A 24443-nucleotide genomic window follows, 5' to 3' on the forward strand; every position below is an offset into this window, starting at 1 on the left:
AACTTCCATCCAACCTTGTCCATTGTTCTTGCCACTTCTCCATTGAATTATTTGCTTGAAGTCTGTATGTGAGATTTTAATGTACGTTATGTGACTGAGCCTAGTAGCAGCTTTGACTGCAACATCTGCCTGCTCATTTCCAGTGACGCCCACATAGGACGGCACCCAGCAAAAGTTTACTTTTATTTTCTTCTGGCTGTTAATAAGAATCAACCAGTCCTGTATTTCTTGGACTAAATAGTGAAGAGGCAATAATTTACTTAGAGAGGATAGAATGCTCATAGAGTCTGTAAAAATAACAATGCTCATATTAGATGAAACAGAATTAAAAACAAATTTCAGGGCATTGTAGACTCCCAGCAGTTCAGCAGTAAAAACAGAGCTAAAAGTATGCAACTTCCTCTTTAAAACCATGCTATCAGATACAATAGCAAAACCAACACCATCTTGAGATTTTGACCCATCAGTATAAATAAAAACTGAATCAGCATTTACCGATAAGTGTTCTAAAAATTCACTCCATAGCTCTACAGCAGTTCTATTTTTCTTGTTTTTAAATGGACAAATTACTATGGTAGACCAGCTCCACAGAGGGAATCTGGGAGGCTTAACCTCAACAATTGTAACAGGATCAAGTCCTACCTCCCCCACCCCAACTTCACATCTCACTTCAAAAGGTTTCGGGAGAATACCTTTTCTTTGAGCTCTGTCCACTGGCTGCTTTGCATATTTGAAGTTTGGATTTTGTTTTGATGATAACACATGAGATATCCAAGACTTGATTCCTCCCTACAAATATAAAGGGGAGGAATTCCTGTGTCCACATACAAGCTATCCACTGGAGATGTTCTATAAGCTCCCTCCTGAACAAATCCATAAAGCCATATGGTGGATTACATCAGGCTTCTTTAATAAAGTTTTACATGCCAATCCATAAATTTGACACCCATAGTCAATTTTGCTAAGGCACAATGCCTGGTAAAGCCTTATTAGAGTTATACAATCTGCCCACCAGTTGAAGCAAGACACTACCTTTAGTATATTAAGTACATCACCACTTGACTGGGTTCAGACATGTAGCTTGGGAGATACCAAGATACCAGAACCTTCCTTAATAAATATTAGAAAAAGATGGTGAGAAAAGGAGAGCAGGGTAGCAAATATGAAGGACAGGGATAGGGGAATTCACAAAGGAAAAGGGTAGGGGACCCCCTATCTATTCACTACCCCAAGAATCTCTTGCTAAAACAATTGTCATAGGGTGAGGGCGGCAAATCCTATGAGCATTCCAGTCCAGAGTCAAAAACAAGCCAAGGTAATCAATAAAAGTCCATTGGCCCAGATTTTGTCTGGCAGCTTAGAGCTGACCTCTCCAGTATGGTTGCACCTGGCTGGCACTAATCAGCCCATCCTTGCTACATGCAAGCCCCCCTCACTACTTCAAAGTACTGCCCCCCCCAGGGGGGGCAGTAGAAGAGATGATCAAAGAAACTAATTTCCAAGAAATATAGAAACAGTGGGAAGTAGAACAGGAAAATAAAAAATTATCTTTTAAAGAAATAGTAGAGCAACAAATCAAGGAAAATGCTAAGGAAACAGTAATTAAAGTAATTAAGGAATAAAGAAATTTTGTCAGGGACACTGGATAAAAAAAAAAAAAATGCATTATAGCTTAAGGCATTAAGAAGAAACATGATGTACTTAGATATCAGAGAGAAAAATAGGAATGAGATTGCTGAAGCAATTCTGAAAGATTCAAGAGGAGGGACAGGATATAGGTAAAGAACCTGAGGAAACACATAGAATAGGAAAATACTCAAAAGAAAAATATACGCCACTAAAAATAAAACTTAGGTCTTAAATGATACCAGAAGTACTATTTATAACAATAAAACTAGCAAATAGTGAATGTAACAAAAATGTATGGATAAAAAAAGAAATGAGTGATGAAAAGAGAAAGAAAAGGAACTTAGAAATGAAGCAAATGAAAAAAAAATAATAATAAAAAAGATCGGAGACTGATTTTTTTTTTTTTAGTGTGTGTGTGTGCTGGACCCGAGGCTGAGAAAATGGTATATACATATATATATATATATATATATATATATATATATTATATATATATATATAAAAGACATAAAAGGATGAAAAAGGAAAATATTAAAAATAGCTTGTACCAATATAGATGGAATGATTTCAGGACTGAACAAATCAAATGACTACCTGGCATTAGAAAAACTAGACGTACTGTAATGGGAATTGTAAAAATGAAATTAAGATTCTTCTACCACCAAACACTGTGAGACAAGGTCTATACAACCATTGGATGAAAAATAGAAAGGAAAAATAGGGTGTAGTAGTAATATTTTTGATGAAGAAAGGCTTAAATGTGACCAAGATAATAGAAGGAAAAAAAAACAATCTACAACACCTACAGACCACCTACACTATGAAAAAAAGTCCTCAAAGTCAAAGATCACCTTGACATGGGAGCCGCACAAACACTTGTTGCAGCCTCTACAAACACAGCACATCCGCTACACTACATAGCAGAGCACTCTCACACACCATGAAAAAAACACTCAAATACTTGTATCACACCCAAATACTCTCTTCCTTCAAAACCACCAAAAACCAGCCTCTGGAAACGTATTCATAATCACATCACTCACTGCTCCATTAACACAGTAAAAGACAACACATTACTGCATGCCTGACCCCATGATATCCATCCCTCTGAATCCTCTCTCCCACGAAAGGACAGAGTCCACCTGGCCAGACTGCAATGCAGCCACCACCCACCCCTTCTAGGCTACCAGAAGAGACTGGATGACCACATTGTGGACAAATGCCAAGGATGCAACACTTCACCCCATACTATTCAACACATCATGGAAGACTGCATTATACACAATCACGCATGCAAACAACACAACATCCACTCCATAAAGGATTTATGGGAAAACCCCATTTTAGCCATGGCATTCCTTGGGGAAATGGGACTGCTCAGACAGACAGTCTAGGGAACAACAACAATGTGGAATTATGATAAAAGTTGAAAACAGTCACATGAAAAGTAGAAAATTCGTAGTAGTGTATCTGCCCCCCAAACACAGTCTTGGACAGAAAGTGATCATTCCAAACTGTTGGGAGACAAAATATGAACTAATTTACTGAAAGAGGAAATATAGTAATTATGGGTGATTTCAACTCAAAAGAAATATGTTGGGAAGAAGAGACAGTGAAGGGTGGAGAAGACCTCTGGGGAAACATACTACTAGATATGACCATTAAATACACAATGACTCATTAGGTAAAAGAAAATACCAGATACAGAAACAATGAGGAAGCATTGAAACTAGATTTAATACTTATGTCAGAGCCTGAAATTGCGGACAGAATTTATTACAAAACTCCAACTGGGAAATGTGACCATGTACAAATAGAATTCGAACTAAAAGAGCAAATGGATTTGAGAAGAAATGAGAAACATAGAAAAGGAAAATTCTTTCAAAATGCAAATTGGGATAACTTCCTAGATGAAGAAACAAAGATGGAAGAGAAATGGAACATACTAAAAGATATTTACAATGATGGAGTAAACAAACATGTACCAAAACAGAAGCAAGAAAGGGTATCCATAAAAAGCTGGTACAACAAAAAATGTAGTGAGGCTAAGGATAAGAGACAAATGGATAAAATGGAAAAAAGAAGAGTAAATGGCAAATATATATCAAACTAAGAAATGATTATGTAAAAATAGAGATGAAAAGAGAAAATATAGATATATAATAGAAAAATGCAAGGAACAACCTAAACTATTTTACAGGTATGTAAATGGTAAACTAAAAAACAAACTAAAAATAGAAGGACTATGCCAAGGGAATTACGAATATAAAGAAGTAGAAACGGCCGAAATAATTAACAATCATTTCAAATCAGTATTCACAATTGAAATTTCACAAAACTGTGAGGAAATAAAGAGAGAGAGACCCCCAATAAAGAAAATAACTGACACAGAAGGAAATCAGAGACCAAATAAAAAACCTTGATGTCAGAAAATCACACTGTCCAGATGGAATTGCAAATTGGATATTAAAAGAATGCATAGATGAATTAACAGATAAGATATACAAGATAATTAAATACTCAAAGAAGGAAAGGTACCACAGGACTGGAAAATGCAAATTTTGTACCAATATGTAAAGGAGGGAACAAGGAAAATCAAACTAACTACAAACCAGTCTCCCTTACAAGCATCCATGCATACATATACCAAAGGCTTTTTTCCCCCTTACAAGGTAGAAAAAAAAGGCATAAAAACTACACCCACCCATTCCATCCCTAACCCACTCCACCCCTGGATGACAGGTCATCCCTGCAATAGCAAAAATATGTGAAAAAGTTATCAAAAGTAGATGGGTTAAACATCTGGAAGACAAAATATAGTGAATCCAAATAAATTTGAATTTAGACAAGGAAGATCATGTACAACAAACTCGACCTGCTTCTACTAGAGACTAATAGAAATAATACAAGAAAGGGATGGATGGGCAGACTATGCTTTTCTAGATCTAAAAAAAGCATTATAAAATACCACACAAAAAACTAACAAGAAAAATAGAATCAATGGGTGGCATCAAAGGAAAATGATTGGAATGGATGGAAGACTTCTTGACTGGGAAGAAAATAAAAAGGGTAGTAATTAGAGACAAATACTTGACCTGGGAAGAAATGATAAGTGGTGTCCCGCAAGGTTTGGTATTGGCTCCAATCATGTTTGCCATATATATAAATGACATGGATGAAAGTGTGGAATGTTATATGAACTTCTCCACAGATGATGCAAAAATACTAAGGAAAGTAAGTACAGAAGATTGTTAATCATTACAGACCTACACTAAATCTGGAAATGGAGTCAAATGTAGTATAATAGAGTTTGGAAAAAGTAAAACTAGAATATCCTGAAGGGATTTCTACCTGTCTTCTCCTTTTATACAAGGGGGGACGGAGAGGGGGGGTCGCCGATTTAATGAAGCAGCCTTGCTGTGGATGTGCTGTGTCTTGTGACACTGCTTCTGACCCAGGGCAGTGGACAAGGTGCAGGGATGACCCGTCATCCAGGAGGTGCTAAGATAAGAGGGAGGGTGGAGGGGTGTGGAGTGTATTCAGGGATGGAATGGGTGGGAATGATTTTATGCCTTTTCCTTTTTGGCTACCTCCCTTGTAAGGGGGAAAAAGCCTTGGTATATGTATATATGTATGTAGAATATCAGGAAATTATAAAATTTGTGAAGAAGTCAAAAAAGTGAGCTCGGAGAGACCTAGGAGTAATAATCGGCAAAGACATGTCACCGGACAAACATGTCAGTAAAATAGTTAGAGAAACCTTCAACCTACTAAGGTCAATGAAAGTGGTATTTGACTATTTGGATGAGGAAATGATTAAGAAAGTATTAGTTACACTGATAAGACCAACATTGGAGTACACTGCAACACTATGGACACCCAGTAATAAAAAGAATATAAATTAGAAAGAATACAAAGAGTAACAACAAAGATGGCACTAACATTCTCCAAATTGGCATACAAAAATTGTCCAAATTGGAACTACAAACTCTGGAACAAAGAAGAGAAAGAGTAGATCTGCTGACTACTTATATAATCATGAAAGGAATGGAAATCCTAGATAGAGATGATTTATCAAAGAAAAACAGAAAAAGAACAAAAATAAGACATGAAAACTCAAAAAGGATAATTATAGAAGAGATCTGAAAAAGAATAGCTTCCCACACAATGGTGGATACCTGGAATAAATTAGATAAGGCAACAGTGTGTGTAAACACTATTCCAAGAATTTAAGAACAAACTTAATGCTGAAAGATACAAAGACAGGTCACCACGAGCATAGCTCCCTTCCCGTATCATACAACTAGGTAAACTCGGTAAATACAAAGCTTCTTCCCAGAGACTATGAAACTCAAGGTGACAATTATAATAATTTGTGGAGAAGTATGGTTTTGATATTTGAAATTTATAAAAGTCTAAACATGTTTATTCATACAGTTCTACCCCATTTCTCCACATCTTGTCATACTCCAAACAACTATATTACACATTTTGTTTTGCCTTGGCCAGTCTTCTTTGTCTACCTCTAGCTACTTCAGCATATTGATATATTTCTAGTTTTGGTTTAGCTATTCCCAGTCTTCTTCATCTACCTTTGTCTAGCTACTTCATATGTTGATATACTTGAAATTTTGTTTTGGCTATTGACAGATTATATAATTCAGCCAAGTGAGAGACATAACTGTTACAACAATGTACCCCTGTGAAGCTCCCATCTCCTGGCTGGCTTTTTTCAACAACTGTTTGTTGGTAACTCAGAATCTTATGACAACAACTTCCCACCAAGTTCTTACCTCCTGACCTGCTTCTTCCGATAATTGTATGCATGGACAACTCCAACTGTTATGACAACAATTACAGCCATGGGCTTGGTTTTTCTCCACAGCCACTTCAGTCCATGCCCAACCAAATGTGCAGAAATATTGGCACGCCAAACAACCATGCTAGTAAAAGAAAATGCATGATAAAATCTGCAAGAATGAAAAATTCTTTACAAAATAAAATATGTGAGATAGCTGTGTTCTTCATGCTATACAACAATTTTGAAGTGGATAAAGTAAGACACATCAGAAATATGGTGATTATATTCTGCAGTCTTTTACCTATGACATGCATGCAAATCACATTTACTTATTCATTTACTAATTTCCATCTACTGTAGAAAAGCTGCTTCACAGCCACAGTGGGCTACCACTGCTGCCCAACCTGGTTTCTCTTTCTTGCAAAGACACTTGATCTGGTATCGTGTTGGAGGTTCTCCATTGTGCTGTATATCCTAGCACAGGGGGGTTCACCTAGTACTGTTCTCAAAAACATGTCTAGTGCAGCTTTGAACCTCTCTACTGTGCACACAGGCATGCCTCAAAGGATTACAAAGGTGGAGCATGCCGACAGGAGACCTTTTGGTCCATATCTAGGTCGGATGCGGAAAAAAAAATCATAATAAAATAATATATATATATATATAATAATGTAAATAAAATAAAAAACATAAATAAATGCATAGGTATAGTTAAATAATAAACAAACAGGTGAATAGTAAATAATAATAAATTAACATATAACTAATAATAAATGAAAATCAGACACAAATGATAACAAAACAAAAACAATATAAAATAAATTATAATCATTACAGCATCTTGCTTAGGTGTTTATCTAAATGATTCTTAAAGCTTCGAACTGAACTACATTGCACTACCTGTGCAGGAAGTTTATTCCATTCATTAACTACACGGTTGGCAAAGTTGTTTCTGCCTACTTCCAAATTGAATCTATTTCCGGACAGTTTGAGACCATTGTTTCTTGTCTGATTCTCATTCAATGTGAAAATTGTCACTTTTGATGTTGTCAATTCCCTTTAGAATTTTAAAGACCTGTATCAGGTCACCTCTGAGTCTACGCTTTTTTAGGGAAAACAGATTCATATGTTTTAGCCTCTAATCTCCTTTGAGAGTAAGTTGAAGATTTTTGGACTTTCATAAGGGCTGGCTGCCAGCATGGTCCTGATCTTCTCCATGGTTGTAGATACCAAGTTGCTTCTCTTGTACAGGTGCCCCTTTCTCCCTGTCACATAGGACTGAAGGTCTTGGGCTGTCAGGTCAGGCACCCATCTCTCTAGGGTTTCCCTGGTGTAGTTGCCCCGATACCTGTCTCTCCTGCGCTGTTGGGAGTACAAGCCCAGTTTTTGCAGTCTGTCCCATTAACTGAGGTCCTTCATGCCCTGAATTTTCCTGGTGAAAGACCTAAGTACCTCTAGCTGCTGTATGTTTCCTCTCCTGTGGGGTGACCATAACTGGCTGTAATAATCTAGCAGTGGCTGTACCAGAGCCTTCCATAGATTCAGCAATGCCTCTGGTTCTCTGCTAGTGAAGGTTCTCAGCACCCAGTCTGCCATCATCCTGGCTTTTTGGGCTGTCTCTCCTATGTGGTGCTGGAATGAGCAGTCCTCAATGAGGTGCACCCCAGGCATTTTACATGGGTTGTAGCTGCCATTTTGTTGTCTCTTATTTCATGGTTGTGTCCACACCTCAACATTTCAAGTTTTCCCTCATTGAAGTACATATTGCTTGTATCTGTCCAAGCATATACTGCATTCAGGTCTTGTTGGAGGAAGGCCACTTCTTCTGTGCTGGTGGCATGGTGACTCGTGGTAGTGTCGTCAGCGAATGTTGTGAGGAAGGAGTCATTTACTCCTTCACTGATATCTGCCATGTGCAACAGGAACAGCAGGGGGTCCAAAACAGATGCCTGTGGGACTCTGCTAACTATTTCTGCCTTTTGTGACTTGCATCCATCCACCTCTACTGTTTGGTGTCGACCCATATGAAAGTCTTGAATCCAGATGACCAATTTTCCTGATATACCATGGTCTTATATCTTATGTAGTAGTATGTTGTGATCTGCCTTGTCAAATGCATTGGTAAAGTCTAGAAACAAGACATCTACATTCCTGCCTTTCACCAGGCTATGCAAGACCCAGCCCTAGTGTGCTAGAAGTCTGAATAGACAGGATCTTTCCTTTCTGAAGCCATGTTGACTGTTGCTGAGGTGATGATCTTCCATGTCCTTGGTGATTCTGTCTCTAATGCATTTTTCAAACATTTTGATTAAATGGGAGGTGAGAGTGACAGGCCTATAGTTTTTCAGTACACTCCTGTTTCCACTTTTGTAGATGGGGCATACTGTTACTTTCTTAAGTTCCTCCAGAACTATCCCCTTATCAACCAAGGATCTCCATAAGCAGAGTGGGTGTGTCAAGGCCTTGCTGCACTTTTTCAGGAGAATCACTGGCACTCCATCTGGTTCTGCTGCAGCATTGGGTTTGATCACCCTAATGGCTCTTTCCATGTCCTCCTCTGAAATGGTGAGGTCTGTTAGCTGTGGCTGTCCCTGCAGCATGGACTTAGTGAAAAAGTATTTGGGCTTCTACACAAATTTTTCTTGCCTCAGCTCACTAAACATTTGATTATATTGGTGCATTAGTAGCTGTCACATTGTCTTGGGGTCTCTTGCCAGGCCATCCATGCTTTTCAGTGGCCCAATCTGAGACTTAGCTTTGTAAATCTCTTGCAGTACCCTAAAAAGTATTTGGAGTTCTTTCTTATGTTTCCTACTGCCCTTGCTTCTTCCCTTATCCTTTGCTCTATGTGAGACTCTACTTTAGTTTTCTTTCTATTCCTACTACCTTGGCACTCAATGTCCTCTTCCCCTCACAGTGGACTTTGTAGCATGGAATTTATGAACCATGCCCTTAGTTTAACTCACACCAAGCGAGGTTTGAATAATCAACTCAATCTCTGCCACAAGTAACACCCTAACCCGCTTGGCCAGAGAGCCTCCACACACTTTTGTATGTACAATATATATTAATGTGGTGTGTGTGTGGAGTCTGTTGTGGATGTTTTGAGTTTTGTCTTGCCTCGGTCATTCATTTTTCTCGTTTGCTCGGTGGGGTCACCAAGTGGTGGTGGCCAAGCAATGTGATGGTGTGGTACATTGTAGTATCATACAATTATGTATTATACTAACATAATGCTTAATTAGGAATTGTATATTTTCCCCATAGTATAATTGTCATAGTTTTTGTTGGACATTAACTTCATTATTGATTGTATTATATATCTATTGTAAAGAGTGTAACTTTGTATACAAGTCTGTTGGGAGAACCAAGCAAGCTCCTGTATGTTTGGCACCAAAACAAGGCATGGAGTACTTGTAACTCAGCCTCCAAAGTGTACACACACATTTGTCTACCATAGTGCTTTATCAAATTGTGATTTAATACACTAATTTACATTGTTAATATACTTTTATTTGGCCACCCTACCATCATGTACCATGTTCAAAATAGCATTTGCTTGGTATTTGTGAAGTTTCATCTCATCCACTTGCATAGCATTTTGTATATTTTTAGTAGCTATAGTACAACAAGTACTACAACTTTTCTTAGAAATGTTTCTTGCAGAAATTAATATCAAGAAGAAAAAATAATTCCTGCAATTTACTCACAACAGAAGCGGTGTAATGGCTGTCACACAACAATTTGTATATTTTGTACATCTATATCTAGTCATGTGGATTAGGTAGGCTAGCTTTAGGTTAGGTAGGGTAGATTAGAGTTGGTTAGGCTAGGGTAGGGTAGGTTAGGTAGGTTTGAACAAGAAAACATGGTTAAAATAGAAGAAAAAATAAAATAAAATAAATAAAGTGGTTGATTCTTTCAACAAAAATGGCACAATGGTTATGGGTGGCGGGAAGATTGGAGGATTTTTTCTTTTCTCTTTCCCTTAACATTAATTTCCACAAAACATTACTAAAAAGTTGTTGTACTTATTGTAATATACATACATATACCTTGTTGTAATATATATCTAGTCATGTGGATTAGGTAGGCTAGCTTTAGGTTAGGTAGGCTAGCTTTAGGTTAGGTAGGGTAGATTAGAGTAGGTTAGGCTAGGGAAGGGTAGGTTAGGTAGGTTTGAACAAGAAAACATGGTTGAAATAGAAGAAAAAATAAAATAAAATAAATAAAGTGGTTGATTCTTTCAACAAAAATGGCACATTGGTTATGGGTGGCGGGAAGATTGGAAGATTTTTTCTTTTCTCTTTCCCTTAACATTAATTTCCACAAAACATTACTAAAAAGTTGTTGTACTTGTTGTAATATACATACATATACCTTGTTGTAATATACATACATATACCAAAGGCTTTTTCCCCCTTACAAGAGAGGTAGCCAAAAAACAAAGGTATAAAAACCATTCCCACCCATTCCATCCTGTAATACAGGGGTTCTCAAACATTTTCTCGTTAAGTATCCCCTGAGTTATAAGATCATCTTCCTGAATCCCCAATAATCTGACACACAGTTGCTGTTTTAAAAGTAAACCAACACGATATGGCACGCTTCTTCACTACACACACACACACACTAGCGTAGAACAGTGAGATTGAAGGAACACACACTGCTAGCACGGAATTTCATAATCCACGACTACCACTATTTAAAATACGTTTTTCGTCAGCCATCTAAGTACCCCTAGAAATCTTCTTGTGAACCCCTGGGGGTTCGCGAACCCCAGTTTGAGTACCCCTGCTGTAATAGATACAAAAAATATACAAAATGCTGTGTGAGTGGGCACGCCGAAACTTCACGCAATTTCTCCTTCCCTTAATTAATTTCTGCAGGAAACATTCCTAAGAAGAGTTGTAATATAGATGCAAAAAATATGCAAAATGCTGTGTGAGCGGGCACAACAAAAATTCACAAATTCCATTTTCTTTACTGGCTTTGTCTTAAAATGAGCCCAACAACAAATGTCTATATTGGTAGTGAACGCTGTCAATACATGCACTGCTTCACACTATAACCTATTTCTTTGGTTACAGCCTTAATGATCCATCTAAACAGTACCAACCAATTGGCCTATCCACATATTCATATTACCCCATAGGCATAGCCCATCAAAACAGTACCAGCACACAACTGGCCTGGCCATATTTCAAATTGCCCCATATACAGCCACTGAAGACACAAAACACCTCATACTACAATGTCCCACACTAACAATCTCTACATGACAACACAATATTATATATACTTTCTAAACGACTTATGGTCTCACAAGAGCCGTTTCCAGTTTCCTAGAGGCTGCAGGTCTTCTGCAAGAGAGACCATGCACAACAGTTTGATGGATTGATTGGGCCATTGTTGGACTGGCCTATCCCCTACTTTTTCAATGGAATGGTTACGTTAGGTTAGGAGCTGTTGGACAACGGAAATAGAAAGTAGCGTTACGACAGTCCAGTGGATCAAGGCCCTAGAAAAGTAGAAATAAATGCTTCGAGTAACAACAAGGTTGCAAGTGCATGCGTGATTCGAGTAATTCTGGAATTTCACTAAAGAAAATGTGGTTATGTGACACTGGAATAGAACACAACTGACGTTTTTACCTAAAGTATCTAATGTAACCTCGTAATAAATTTCTTTCTGTAGTTATGCTGAGGCAAAATGTGACCAGTCATGCTGGCTTGCTAGATTCGTTGGCCTTCAGTGTTATAAGAAATTATTTTACGGAGTTATTACGATCTGTCATCGACTACAGGCCCCTTTATATCATTCTGCTTGTGTTTGATTAACATTTCATATCACATTCATACACATACCTTGATTTTATTTTCCGGTAGTGAGAAAATGAAAATCACCGCCTTTCGTTCTGGTACTAGATGACGACACTCCTGGTGGGTTGGTCAGCTTGGGCAACTTTGAGCTGTTGTCATGCAGCTCATGCTCTGAACGCGCGCAACTTTCGATTATTTATAAAATATGTAAATCAAGATGAACATCTATTTTATTGTGTTTATTTGCTTATAGTTATGGTGGGCCTTATATTATGGTCATTTTCGTGGCCATGCTTCAGTATCATATTAATAAGTTGGACAAGAAAATGTCAATTCGATTATATTTTTTCTCGTTTCTCCAAAAAACTATTTTCGTCATGATTAGCAGTGTTCATTAGTAAGTGCATTTTTTTGTCCTTGTGATATTATTTAACCACTTGGAGTCCTCATAATAGGTTATGACATGACTATATATTTTTTCTAAACATTATATGCTAGAGTAGGCTACTAGAAAATGTTTCAAGTTACTGTATGAGGACATTAGGAATATAGTAAAATTATATTATTCTTAAAAATTATTCCCAAGTTAGTCTGAAAAATATGTAAACATAACAGTGTATTTTATTTCTAGAATATCCCAATAATACAGGTGAAAAATGTAATCACACATTTGTCAATCACGTAGAACACCACTGTTGGAGTAGAAAAGACTGGAAACAGTGAATCTATACATTTCGATTGCAAACTGAAGAGGATTGCAGTTTGCAATCGAAATATATAGATTCCCCGTTTCCAGTCTTCTCTATTCCAACAGTGGTTTCTACGTGATCCCAACAATGTTTACTATAGAAAGTTTATTTTTATAGAAAATATAATGTACTTTGGGGCTAACTTTAAATGTGAATACCCACGCATATATATTTGTATGAGAAAATATAGTTGTCTTTAGAATGTTTAGCCCAGAAATGTTTAGTACACAGAAGAGACATGTAAAAATAAAGTGACAAGAAGAAGATAAGAAATATGAAGCATAGAAACATGGATGTTTAATCTGTTCACGCGTGTTCAAATTGTCATATGACCGAATGAGATTTTTTCTAAGAGTTTACATGCTGTTGTCATGCTGTGAACGCGCACAACTTGATTTAGATTATCATTATTTATACAATATGTAAAGAAAGATGAACACCTTTTCTATTGTGTTTATTTGCTTATAGATTTCGTGGGCCTTAGATTATGGTAATTCTCGTGGCCATGCTTTAGTATCATATTAATTAGTTGGACAAGAAAATGTCAATTCGATTTTATTTTTTCTCGTTTCTCCAAAAAAAATTTTTTGTCTTGATTAGCAGTGTTCATAAGTAAGTGCTTTTTTTGTTTTGTGATATAATTTAACCATTTGGAGTCCTCATAATATAGGTGATGACATAATTATATATTTCTAAACATTATATTGAAGCAACAGTAGACTACTAGAAAATGTTTCAAGTTATAACTATATAAGAATATTAGGAATATAGTATAATAATATTATTCTTAAAAATTATTCCCAAGTTAGTCTGAAAAATATGTAAACATAATAGTGTATTTCATTTCTAGAATATCCCAATAATGTTTACTATAGAATTTTTTTTTTTCTTTAGAAGATATAATGTAGGCCTTCTTTGGGGCTAACTATAAATGTACATACCCACTCATGTTTGTATGAGAAAATATAATTGTCTTTAGAATGTTCAGCCCAGAAATGTGTAGTACACAAAAAAGACATGTAAAAATAAAGTGACACGAAAAAAGATATGAAATATGAAGAATAGAAACATGGATGTTCAATCTGTTCACGCGTGTTCAAATTGCCATATGACTTGGAATGATATTTTTTCTAAGAGTTTTAAATACAATGGTGCAGTAGCTATTTGGAAAGAAGTGGATCGTGATGGCTTCTCTTTAGGCACTTAAGAGGGTACCATTTGAGAATATTCTAAGGGAGATCGTACACCTCTGCAACCAGTTGCATGAAACCGGTCGCACAAAGGATATATTGATGTTGTTCCGGGTGGGGGCAGATGTATTACATATCACCTAGGCTTGAGGCATTTTTTTTGGGGGGGGGGGAGGAAGTGTGGTACTTTGGTTCTATTGTGAATGGACGGTTGTAATCTTGGAGGGTAATGTAGTGTAGCATAAGGATGGATGTAATTCGAATAAATGAAAATATAGATCCTCAGTATACAGCTTCAGACCAGTCTGAATAATTATCATTCACAATACGAATTCTATATATAGGCTAGCCAGCTTACCTCACTCCATATGGCTATACAAAGGATATTGTCTCCATTAAAAAAAAAATTGTACTTCCTTTCTAACTTTTTATTCATTGTCTGCAAATGGTCTATAGTCGAGTGTCCGCATCTGTCACGTCCTACCACTTCACTCCGGACTTAAATCTCGCGGGCAGCAGCCAATGCCAGCCGTACGACGTGTCGCAATAATACTCGCATCATAAAATATAGTCACCGCTTATATCGATCGTTCTCTCTTTCACCCGCGAATTTTGAAAACCACAGAGAATGGGATTCAGGGCACATTTGAGAGAATGTAAAAACACAGGGGCGACTACAATAAATATAATCAAGACGCCGATATGGCAGCGTCGCGAATCCACTTGCTCCTGGATTCTGGATTCCAAGGAAAGACCACCTCGCTTGCGCGGGATCGGGTTTTGTGGGAGGGGAAGAATGTCTGTAGGAAAATGAAAAGATAGTAGTGTATAAAAGAGGGCTATTGCCACCGGGCGAATTGCGAGCGATTGGGGGCTTATTTGTTGTCGTGGCTTTAGGAGAACTGGGCTAGGAACTTGGACGGTGGCGCCAATGCCGGGAGGAAGAGCATATTATATCACCAACGAAAGTTTGGAAAATGGTAGGAGACGTAGTAGGAGAGAAAGGGGGAAAAACGGAAAAATCTTTAGTGGGAGGTAAACTGAAATGAGAAGATGTAGTATAAGAGAAAGTGAGAAAGGAAACGGATTTTAGTCGAAGAAAAAGGAAGTGTATATGTTTGTGCGTGGGATGCGGCTATGTTCGTGAGAGGTGTATGTGTGTAATTTACGGTTAGTGAGTAGATTTCACTTCCCGCGTGTAGAGGGCGTTCCTGATTAGCCCCAGGTAAGGCATGAGAATTCCTGTTTTACCCCAGGTCGGGTTTGAGTAGCGATATTATTATTATTATTATTATCATTATTATTACCATTACTATTATTATTATTACATTATTGCGGTTATCAACAGTCAAGCTGGTGAAGGGGTGTGTTACTTGTAGGTGCGGTTATACACGTTTTATCGTGTACACCGCACGTGGGACGGGCGCAGCTGACAGATAGTCTGTACGGTGTGGTCTAGGTGTAATATGTTGTATCAGATGTTTGTGTTTGGCGTGCAGTTTTTCTAGGTGTCTTGAGTGAAGTTTGTGTTTGTGTTGGTTGAGTGGACGGATGTTGGAAATTTGGTGTAGAGACTCAGTGGTTCTGAAGTCGCTCCATCGCGAGCCCGTGATGAACTGGACAGCGGCATTCTGAACCTTCTGATGCTCGTAGTTATTAGTGGCACATGTCAGCTGGCTTAGTCCCGGGGACTGGCACAGAATCGGTCTGACGAGGGCTAGGTACAATCGACGTTTGGTTCTCAGTGTTGCAGTTTTGAAGCGTCTGAGCTTACCCAGCACAGCCCTAGCCTTCGCTCCCTGCTTGCGGAAGTGTGGGGTCCAGGTAAGGCCATTATCAAGTGTGCTACCCAGCACACGGGTATGGTCCTTCGCTGGGATGTTTGTGTTGTTTATTTTAAGAGGAGTGTTTGTGATTGTTCTGTTGGTTCGTTTGCAGCGGAAGTGTACAGCATTGCATTTCGACGCGTTGGTCTTAATGCGCCACTGTTGCTCCCACGCGTGTGCCCCGTCTAGGATGTTTTGCATTACGTGTAACGCTCCCTGCAGCGTTTTGTGTCTGCTTATGTGGTTAGTGTCGTCCGCATACGAAAGAGTTAGAGCCTGGTTGCGAGGATAAGCCGGCTCTGGCAGGTCATTCGTATATAGATTGTACAGAGTGGGGGCAAGGACTGACCCTTGCGGTACTCCAGCCTTCGGCACAAAAGGTTGGGACAGACAGCCCCGCCACTTTATTCTAATTGACCTGTCGTCCAGGTAGTTGCAGAGCAACCTTGCTCCTCATGATGCCTACGTAGGAGGCACCGTATGGAAGGGGCGTGAGTAGAATCCTGTGGTTGTGCTGTGTCATGCCCTTGTGCGAATAGCCTCCTGTTTGTAATTTTAAGGTAGGTACGCCTTGCGTGAAAATATGTTATAATTTTGTATTATAATCCCTAATGTATATACATACAATCAGTGGCGATTCTAGGACTATGAAAGTGGGAGGGCCAGCTGAAAAACTTGGGGGGGCCATGGCCCTCCCCATGCCCCCCCCCCCCGCCCTCTAGAATCGCCACTGCGTGTGACGCCGTGACCCGGTCGGTACCGCAGTAGTATTTACCAATGTATACATACACACACACACACACACACACTTCAACGAACGGACGGCTTGGAAGACGTTCTGAAGAAGATTGAAGTTTTGTGCCCCATGCAAAGAATGCCTATTGTATTTACAGGGTGGGGGAAATTGCTCGTGGGGTAGTAGGAAAGTAGGGAAAGAGGAGAAGGGGAGGGATTGCTGAGGGAAATGGAAGGAAATGAGGAAGGAGAGGACTTGGCCCAGGCAGACAGGCGAAAGGTAAACAAAAGGCCCCCCGACCAGCTGAGCGACGATGAAATGTCTAATAAAAATGTAAAGATTAGAAGTATAGATAAGAGCAATACAGTAGAAAGTGATGAGAATATTTTCTAGGGATTTAAAGAGGGTGGGGGGGACACAACCCCCCCCCCCCCGACTGACAAGACTAGAAGAGAAGGTCGATAAGATGATTGAGGACTTGGAGCGTAGGTTCGGTCATGTTAACAACATTATACGGAGAGTTGAAAAATTGGAAGAACTAGAGAAGGCGAACAAAACTTAACTAAGGAAATTGAAGAATTAAAAAAAAACAGTTAAAAGAAGTAAAAGATGAGAATGAAGTCTTAAAAGAGAATAATAAGGAGAACAAGGAGGGTTGGAAAAAATAAAAGAAAATAGCAAAGTTGCATTCACTGACATAATCAGACAGCAAATGAATGAACAAACTGAAAACGCAGTTATTAAAGTGGTGAGACAGAAGGAGAATATAGTAAGAGACTTAGCAGACAAAAAGAAATGTATAATTATATTAGGAATGGAAGAGAAACATAATCCAGATAGAACCAAAAGAATCAAAGAGGAAAATGAAAAAGTAAGAAATTTACTAGAATTAGTTCAGGAAGATGAACCAGAAATAATGAAACAAATCGAAGAGAAGTTCAGGCTCGGGAAATATAGTACAGACAAAACCAGACCAATTAAGATTAAATTCATGTCACAAACTACGGCTGAGAATATCTTATCCAAAACAGGGAAACTAGCAACAAGTGAACAATATAAAAAGGTATGGATAAACAGGAAATGAATAAAGAGGAAAGAGAGGAAGAAAAACAGAAAAGACTTGAAGCTAAGGAAAAAAACGAGATAAGAACGGAGTCAGAAAAAGAGAGATTCTATTGGAGAGTAGTGAATATGAAACTAAAGAAAGTCGACATACAAGAGAAAAACAAAAGGGAAACAGAGAACACAATGGAAGTGGCAGAAATCTAGGAGTGTCTTACACAAATATAGCTGGATTATAACAGGATTGAATGAGCTGAATGATTATTTGAAAGAAAAAGAACCAGACATAATGGGAATTGTAGAAACAAAATTAAAAGGTCCACTACCACCCAACAGTGTAGGACATGATGCATATAATTATTGGATTAGAAACAGAGTGAAAAAGGAAGGGGGTGGAGTTATGTTCCTGACTAAGAAGGATATAAACGTGAAGTGTGTCACATATGGAAAGAATACAGTAGAGATGATAATGATGGAAATAGAAGATAGAGATAAGAAGAGCAGAAAGTTTGTGATAAATTATGTGCCCCCGAAAACAGCCTCATGGGAAGAGAGTGAACATAAAAGTATGTTAGAGGACACAAAGATAACATTAAACAAGATAATGGAAGAGGGAGGAAAAATAGTTATGATGGGCGACTTTAATTGCAAAGAAATCTGCTGGGAAGAAATGACAGTAAAGGGTGGAGACGGCTCATGGGGAAACGCTCTACTTGAGATGGTTACTGACCATACAATGACACAATGGATACAGGAGAACACTAGGTATAGAAATGAAGAAGAGCCATCGAGACTAGACCTAATGATTACATCCGAACCTAGAATAGTGGACAAAATTGAATATAAAACACCAATAAGTAAAAGTGACCACATATTGATTGAACTGGAACTTAATGAAGAAAAATATATGAAAAGAAATGAACAATATAGAAAAGGAAGAATGATGTATGAAAAAACAAACTTTGATAAAATAAGAGAATTCTTTCAAAAGGAAAACTGGGAAGAAATATACAAAGAAGAAACAACAGTAGAAGAGGAATGGAATATTTTGACAAAAATTTACAAAAAACGAGTGGAAAAGTATGTCCCAAGACAAAAACATGAAAAAGAATATGTAAAATGCTGGCACAACAAAAGTTGTAGGGAATTAAAAGACAAAAGAGACAAAGCCTGGACCAGATGGAAAAAAGACAGAAGACCTGAAAATGGAAAATATATACCTGTTATAGAAATGAATATGTACAAACGTGCAGAGAGGAAAAGAGAAAATATGAAAAAGATATCATAGAAAAGTGTATAGATCAACCAAAACTATTCTACAGATTTGTAAACAATAAACTGAAAAACAAACAAGACTTGGAGAAATTAAGACAAGAGGGAGTTGAATACACTGAGGAAATGGAAATGGCGGAAATTATGAACAAACATTTTAAATCAGTGTTTACAAGGGAGAATATACAACCTGAAGAGAACGAATGGAAAGAGAAAGTCCCCCCTATGGAAAAAATAGAAGTAACAAAGAATGAAATATTAACACACTTGAGTAATCTTGATGTCAGAAAATCGCATGGACCAGATGAAATAGCAAACTGGATACTGAAAGAATGCAGGAATGAACTGGCAGACAAAATACATAGCATACTAAATAGTTCCTTGAAAGAAGGAAAAGTTCCAGAAGATTGGAAAAAAGCAAATATAGTACCTATATATAAAGGAGGAAATAAAGAAGAACCTACCAACTATAGACCAGTCTCTCTAACAAGTACAATAGCAAAAATTTGTGAAAGAATTATCAAAAGTAGATGGGTAAAATATTTAGAAAAAAAAAGTGTTAAATCCAAGGCAATTTGGATTCAGACAAGGACGATCATGCGTCACCAATTTAATATGTTTCTATTCAAGGCTAATAGATATAATACAAGAAAGAGATGGATGGGCGGACTGTGCATTTTTAGACCTAAAGAAAGCTTTTGACAAAGTACCACATAAGAAGTTGCTTAAGAAATTAGAAACTGAAGGAGGAATACAGGGCAAACTACTAAATTGGATAGAAGACTTTTTGCAAGAAAGAAAAATGAGAGTAGTGATAAGAAACCAGCACTCAAAATGGGATGAAGTAATAAGCGGTGTTCCGCAGGGTACAGTTCTGGCCCCAATAATGTTTGCTATATACATTAATGATATGGATGAAGGAATTGAAAGCTATATGAGCTTCTTTGCAGATGATGCAAAACTACTGAAAAGAGTGAAAACTGAAGAAGATTGTGAATCACTACAGAGAGATCTAAATAAAGTACAGGAATGGAGTAGGAAGTGGGAGATGGAGTTCAATACAAAAAAGTGTAGTATAATGGAATTTGGAAAAAGCAAAAACAGAATAACAAGAAGAAGGAATAAAAAAGTAGAAAATGAGAAGGACCTGGGAGTCATTGTTATGAATAATATGTCACCGGAGAAACATATAAATAAGATTTTTGGAGAAACTTATATTTTAATAAGAACAATCAAAGTTGCATTTACATACCTGGATGAAGAAATGGTGAAGAAAATCCTAATCACCCTGATAAGACCAAGATTGGAATATGCAGCAACGATATGGTCACCAAGTACAAAAAAATGTATAAAAAAACTTGAAAGAATACAAAGAGCAATTACAAAACTGGCACCAACACTCTTAAAACTATCATATGAAGAGAGACTAGAAAAACTTGAACTACAGACACTAGAGCAAAGAAGAGAGAGAGGAGATTTGATAGCTATTTACAGAATCATGAAAGGCATAGAAATTACTGATAGAGAGAATCTGATAAAATGGGATGACAGAAATACTAGAGGACACGGAAAGAAAATAAAAAAAGACAGCTATAGAAGAGACCTGAAAAAGAACAGCTTTCCTCACAGAGTAATAGACAGTTGGAACAAGTTAGATGAGAAAGTGGTGTGTGCAAAAACAATACATGAATTTAAAAATAGTTTAGATAAAATGAGATATGAAGACGGGACCCCACGAGCATAGCTCCCCTTCCCGTAAAATACAACAGGTAAATACAACTAGGTAAATACACACACATGTATATATATATATATATCATATATATATATATATATATATATATATATTCATATATATATGTATATGTATATATATATATATATATATATATATATATATATGTGTGTGTGTGTGTGTGTGTGTGTGTGTGTGTGTGTGTGTGTGTGTGTGTGTGTGTGTGTGTGATTTAAAAATAGGATATAAAAATGGGAGGGGCAACCTGGGGGCCAGCTGAAAAACTGGGGGGGGGGGCATGCCCCCCACCCATGCCCCACACTAGAATCGCCACTGCATACAATTCTTGAAATGTTTAAATGATGCGCAATACGAGTCTATTGAAGCGCGCTGCGCGCCGCGCGCCTATTACGTATTATCACAGTTAACGCCAAGCGAGAAACGTTCCTAATTTAGCGGGGAAAGCTCGATCTGCTTTCCCATTTGCTGAAGATTTTCAAAATTCCGCTTTACGGACGTTTTGCCATGTTTTTAAACGTCGGCTCCCATTCACGGGAGTATAAAAGGAGTTGCAGAGAGCAACCCAGACAGAGTCAATAGAGAAGAGAAGCTGAGAGACAGCTCCAGAACATAACAAAAGGGACAGGAAAAAAAAGCTGAACCCCAGGGCCCATCTGAATCCACGCAGAATTTCTTCTACATTGTCGATTACGACAACTCCGCTAAACAAGTCCTTTGGACCACAACTACGGCCCATCTTCAAACGAAGTGCCAAGCCTTGTTCCTGACTACCAGAAGCTTCTCCTACCAGAGTTATCATTCATCATAAACCACCTATTTGTTCCCGGAGACCATTGGTGCGACATCAACAACCGGTATCCAGACTCGTCTACACCATAATCAAGACTTTGTTTCGCCCACCTGGTCAATACGTGTTGCAAACAAAAGCACCCTCAACAATTACTTGGTAAATATTCTGAATCCTTTTCCTGTCATATGCATTCTTATATTGTTATTATTCTATGTTCATTTATGTTTTATGTGTTATTTTTGTTAGTGTAATAATATCTTATTTTAACGAAGAGTTTAATTATCCTGCCTCAACTCTCTGTCATTCGTCCGAACTGCGCACGGCCTTATTGATGTTATTATTTTCATTTCTTTTCGGGTCGCGACTAGCCTGTTCCCCTGGTATGTTTCCATAGAAGAATTTACTTAGTCCATTTATAAAGATCTTGGAAAAAACAATTTACATTTGTAATGCAGTAATTATTGCGTCTTTATTTCTTATGTATTTTTCTCTTATTTGTATATTTGTAAGTAAAGTATTTTTATTTGTATAACACGAAACGTATATGTGCGCATTTAGACTGCGCGATTTTTTTTTTTTTTTTTTTTTTTGAGTGAGTGAGTGAGTGGAATGTCACTCCCACGGGCTTTGAGCCCGCATGGTGGGTGTTTATGGAAGAAGACACACCTTGCAAGAGATAAAGTGGGATGGCTTAGCTTGTCAGAGGAGCATGGAAGGGGTGGGCAGTGGGAGAGAGAGGCTACAGCTAATAGAGCGGCGGCGGCCACTCTAATGGCTGACGGAGCTCAAAGGGGCTTTGAAGGCGGCAGAGGCGGCTCATAATATCTTCAGGGGGCGCCGGTGGTCCCCGTCGTGAGGAAAGAGATGGTGGGGCAGTCACTTAGGTAGTGCAGGAGGTCGGCATTTTCGGCACGGCAGTGGTTGCATCGGCTGTCTTCCGTGGTGCACCTGGGATTTAGTTGCCAGAAGCAACGGTCCTTGAGACGCAGCCTGAAGATTAGCTTTTCTACTCGTCTGGAAGTGGAGCAGGGGAGTACTAGGGGTTCATATGCTGTCACCCCCTTGCACCACCTCACCCACTGGGAAATCTCAGCCTCCAGACTGTGTTGGAGGTGCCACTGCGTGCACGCTAATGCCCTGGTTCGGAGTTTGAGCTGGCTCCTGTGAGGGGGGGGGGGGCTGGACGTCGACCCTGGAGCGCTAGCGAGCAGCAGCGGCTGCTGCGTCAGCGAGGTCGTTGCCATGGATACCGATGTGACTCGGCATGCAGTTGATAGTGACGCTCCATCCTTTGCGGTGCAATTTGTGCAGGGGCGCAAGGATATTGGTGAGTAGGTGGACATTGTCCCCCTGCTCTGCGTGTCGCAAGCATCTCATCAGGCTCAAAAAGTCGGTGTGGATAACTACGGAATTGGAATGAGATACGAGGGCGTGTTCTAGGGTCCCCTGTATCGCTACGGCCTCGGCTTGGGGTGGGGACGCGGAGTCACTGACTCTCCTACCAAAGATACACCCATCAGTTACGAAGGCGGCTCCGGCCGCGTGCGGGCTGGTGGTTTCCACCGAGCCGTCTGTGTAATACACCGCGTATCCAGGTCGCGTCAGCGCTCGAATACCATCTTCTGCCGACACACGTGCACTGTCTGGGTGGCATGCGCTCTTCTTCCCCGGGAGTGACGTCATTTTGAAGGTCACGGGAGCCGGTGCCCACGGCGGCGGGCATTCGTAGTCCGAGTGGGATTTCGGTATGCCTTTCTCGAGGAGAGGTTGACGTAGTTGGAAGGAATCCAGTAGCTTGGCCGCTTGAGAGAGCCAAATGTTGGGCCGAAGCTGTGTATCTACACGCCTGAGAAACTCGTCTAGCGACCTTCCCAAGGGTCGGGTTTCACCCAGCCTGAAAAGAGTTGTTCTTTGTTCTCCTCGACTTGGGGGGGGGGGCTATGCCGTTAACAGTATGTGTAGAAGTTTAGATTTCCTATTCTAAATTGTTATTGTGCAATTCTTTAAAGTACGGTGTGGATCTAGGGAGACTTGCTTTATACACACCTCCCGTCTATGTTGTGTTCAGGTCAACGTGCGAATTCACTATCCAGAAATTAAAGGGATTTTTGGTTCCTCCGGCAATACAAGGTGACTGCCGGATCAGCAGTATATATGTATTTTCATTTTATATGTCTTTGACATTTTAGGTTAACATGTGAGACCAAGAAGTTTTGTAACGGGGTCTGAATAGGTTTAATATTAGTAGGTAAGGATTAAGTATGTTTTGTCTTTTTTAAAGTCATTAGGTGCCAGTCCATGCCCTAGCGGATTTGGCAACCTCATGGTTATGTTAAACTATATAAGGGCAGTCCAGATACAGGTCTTTTTTTCCCCTGAGGTGGAAGCTGCCGCTTACTGTAAGTTAATATAACTATTACCTGTGTTTAAGTGTGTCCTCGTCTCCTTTTTGTACTTCATTGCTTGCGCTTGGTGACCGGACTTTTTATCTTAATTCCAGTTTAAGTGTGTCCGTGTCACCTTTTTGTATTTTGATGTTTGCGCTTCGTGACAGGACTGTTTTTTCTTAAACTAGGATTTGCTCCTTTGTTTTACTTTTTTTATTGTGAGTTTTTAGTTCGCTCTCAACAATTCTCATTTCGATATTTTGTCGCTTGTGAAATTATTAGAGTTCTCTTTCACAAAAAATCCGTCATTTTTATTTTTTCTGTCATTAATTCGTTCGTTCCTGCATTATTATCTCTTGAAATGCAACAAGTTCATGGTCACTATATATGAAGTTTATGACAGAGTTCGTGACAGTGACCCTG

General features: G+C 38.8%; 1 protein-coding gene across 3 annotated transcripts in view; it reads right to left on the minus strand.

Annotated features, from left to right (window-relative positions):
• The window catches only part of LOC143029198 (failed axon connections homolog), a 62018-nt gene extending 49601 nt beyond the window's left edge, over positions 1-12417 (minus strand). For 2 of the 3 annotated variants that reach the window (XM_076191750.1, XM_076191752.1), the window contains exons 1-2: positions 12298-12417; positions 6423-6572 (exon numbers count right to left, since the gene is read on the minus strand). In XM_076191750.1, coding sequence (XP_076047865.1) covers positions 6423-6571 — 149 coding nt within the window. In that variant the 5' untranslated portion in view covers position 6572; positions 12298-12417. Of the gene's footprint in view, positions 1-6422; positions 6573-12084; positions 12186-12297 lie in introns of those variants that run through there. The other variant, XM_076191751.1, reaches the window with a different exon arrangement.
• Positions 12418-24443: the final 12026 nt, after the last annotated feature.

This window comes from Oratosquilla oratoria, chromosome 10, assembly GCF_046742065.1.
Source record: "Oratosquilla oratoria isolate Oo_2021 chromosome 10, ASM4674206v1, whole genome shotgun sequence".
NCBI classification, from domain to species: domain Eukaryota; kingdom Metazoa; phylum Arthropoda; class Malacostraca; order Stomatopoda; family Squillidae; genus Oratosquilla; species Oratosquilla oratoria.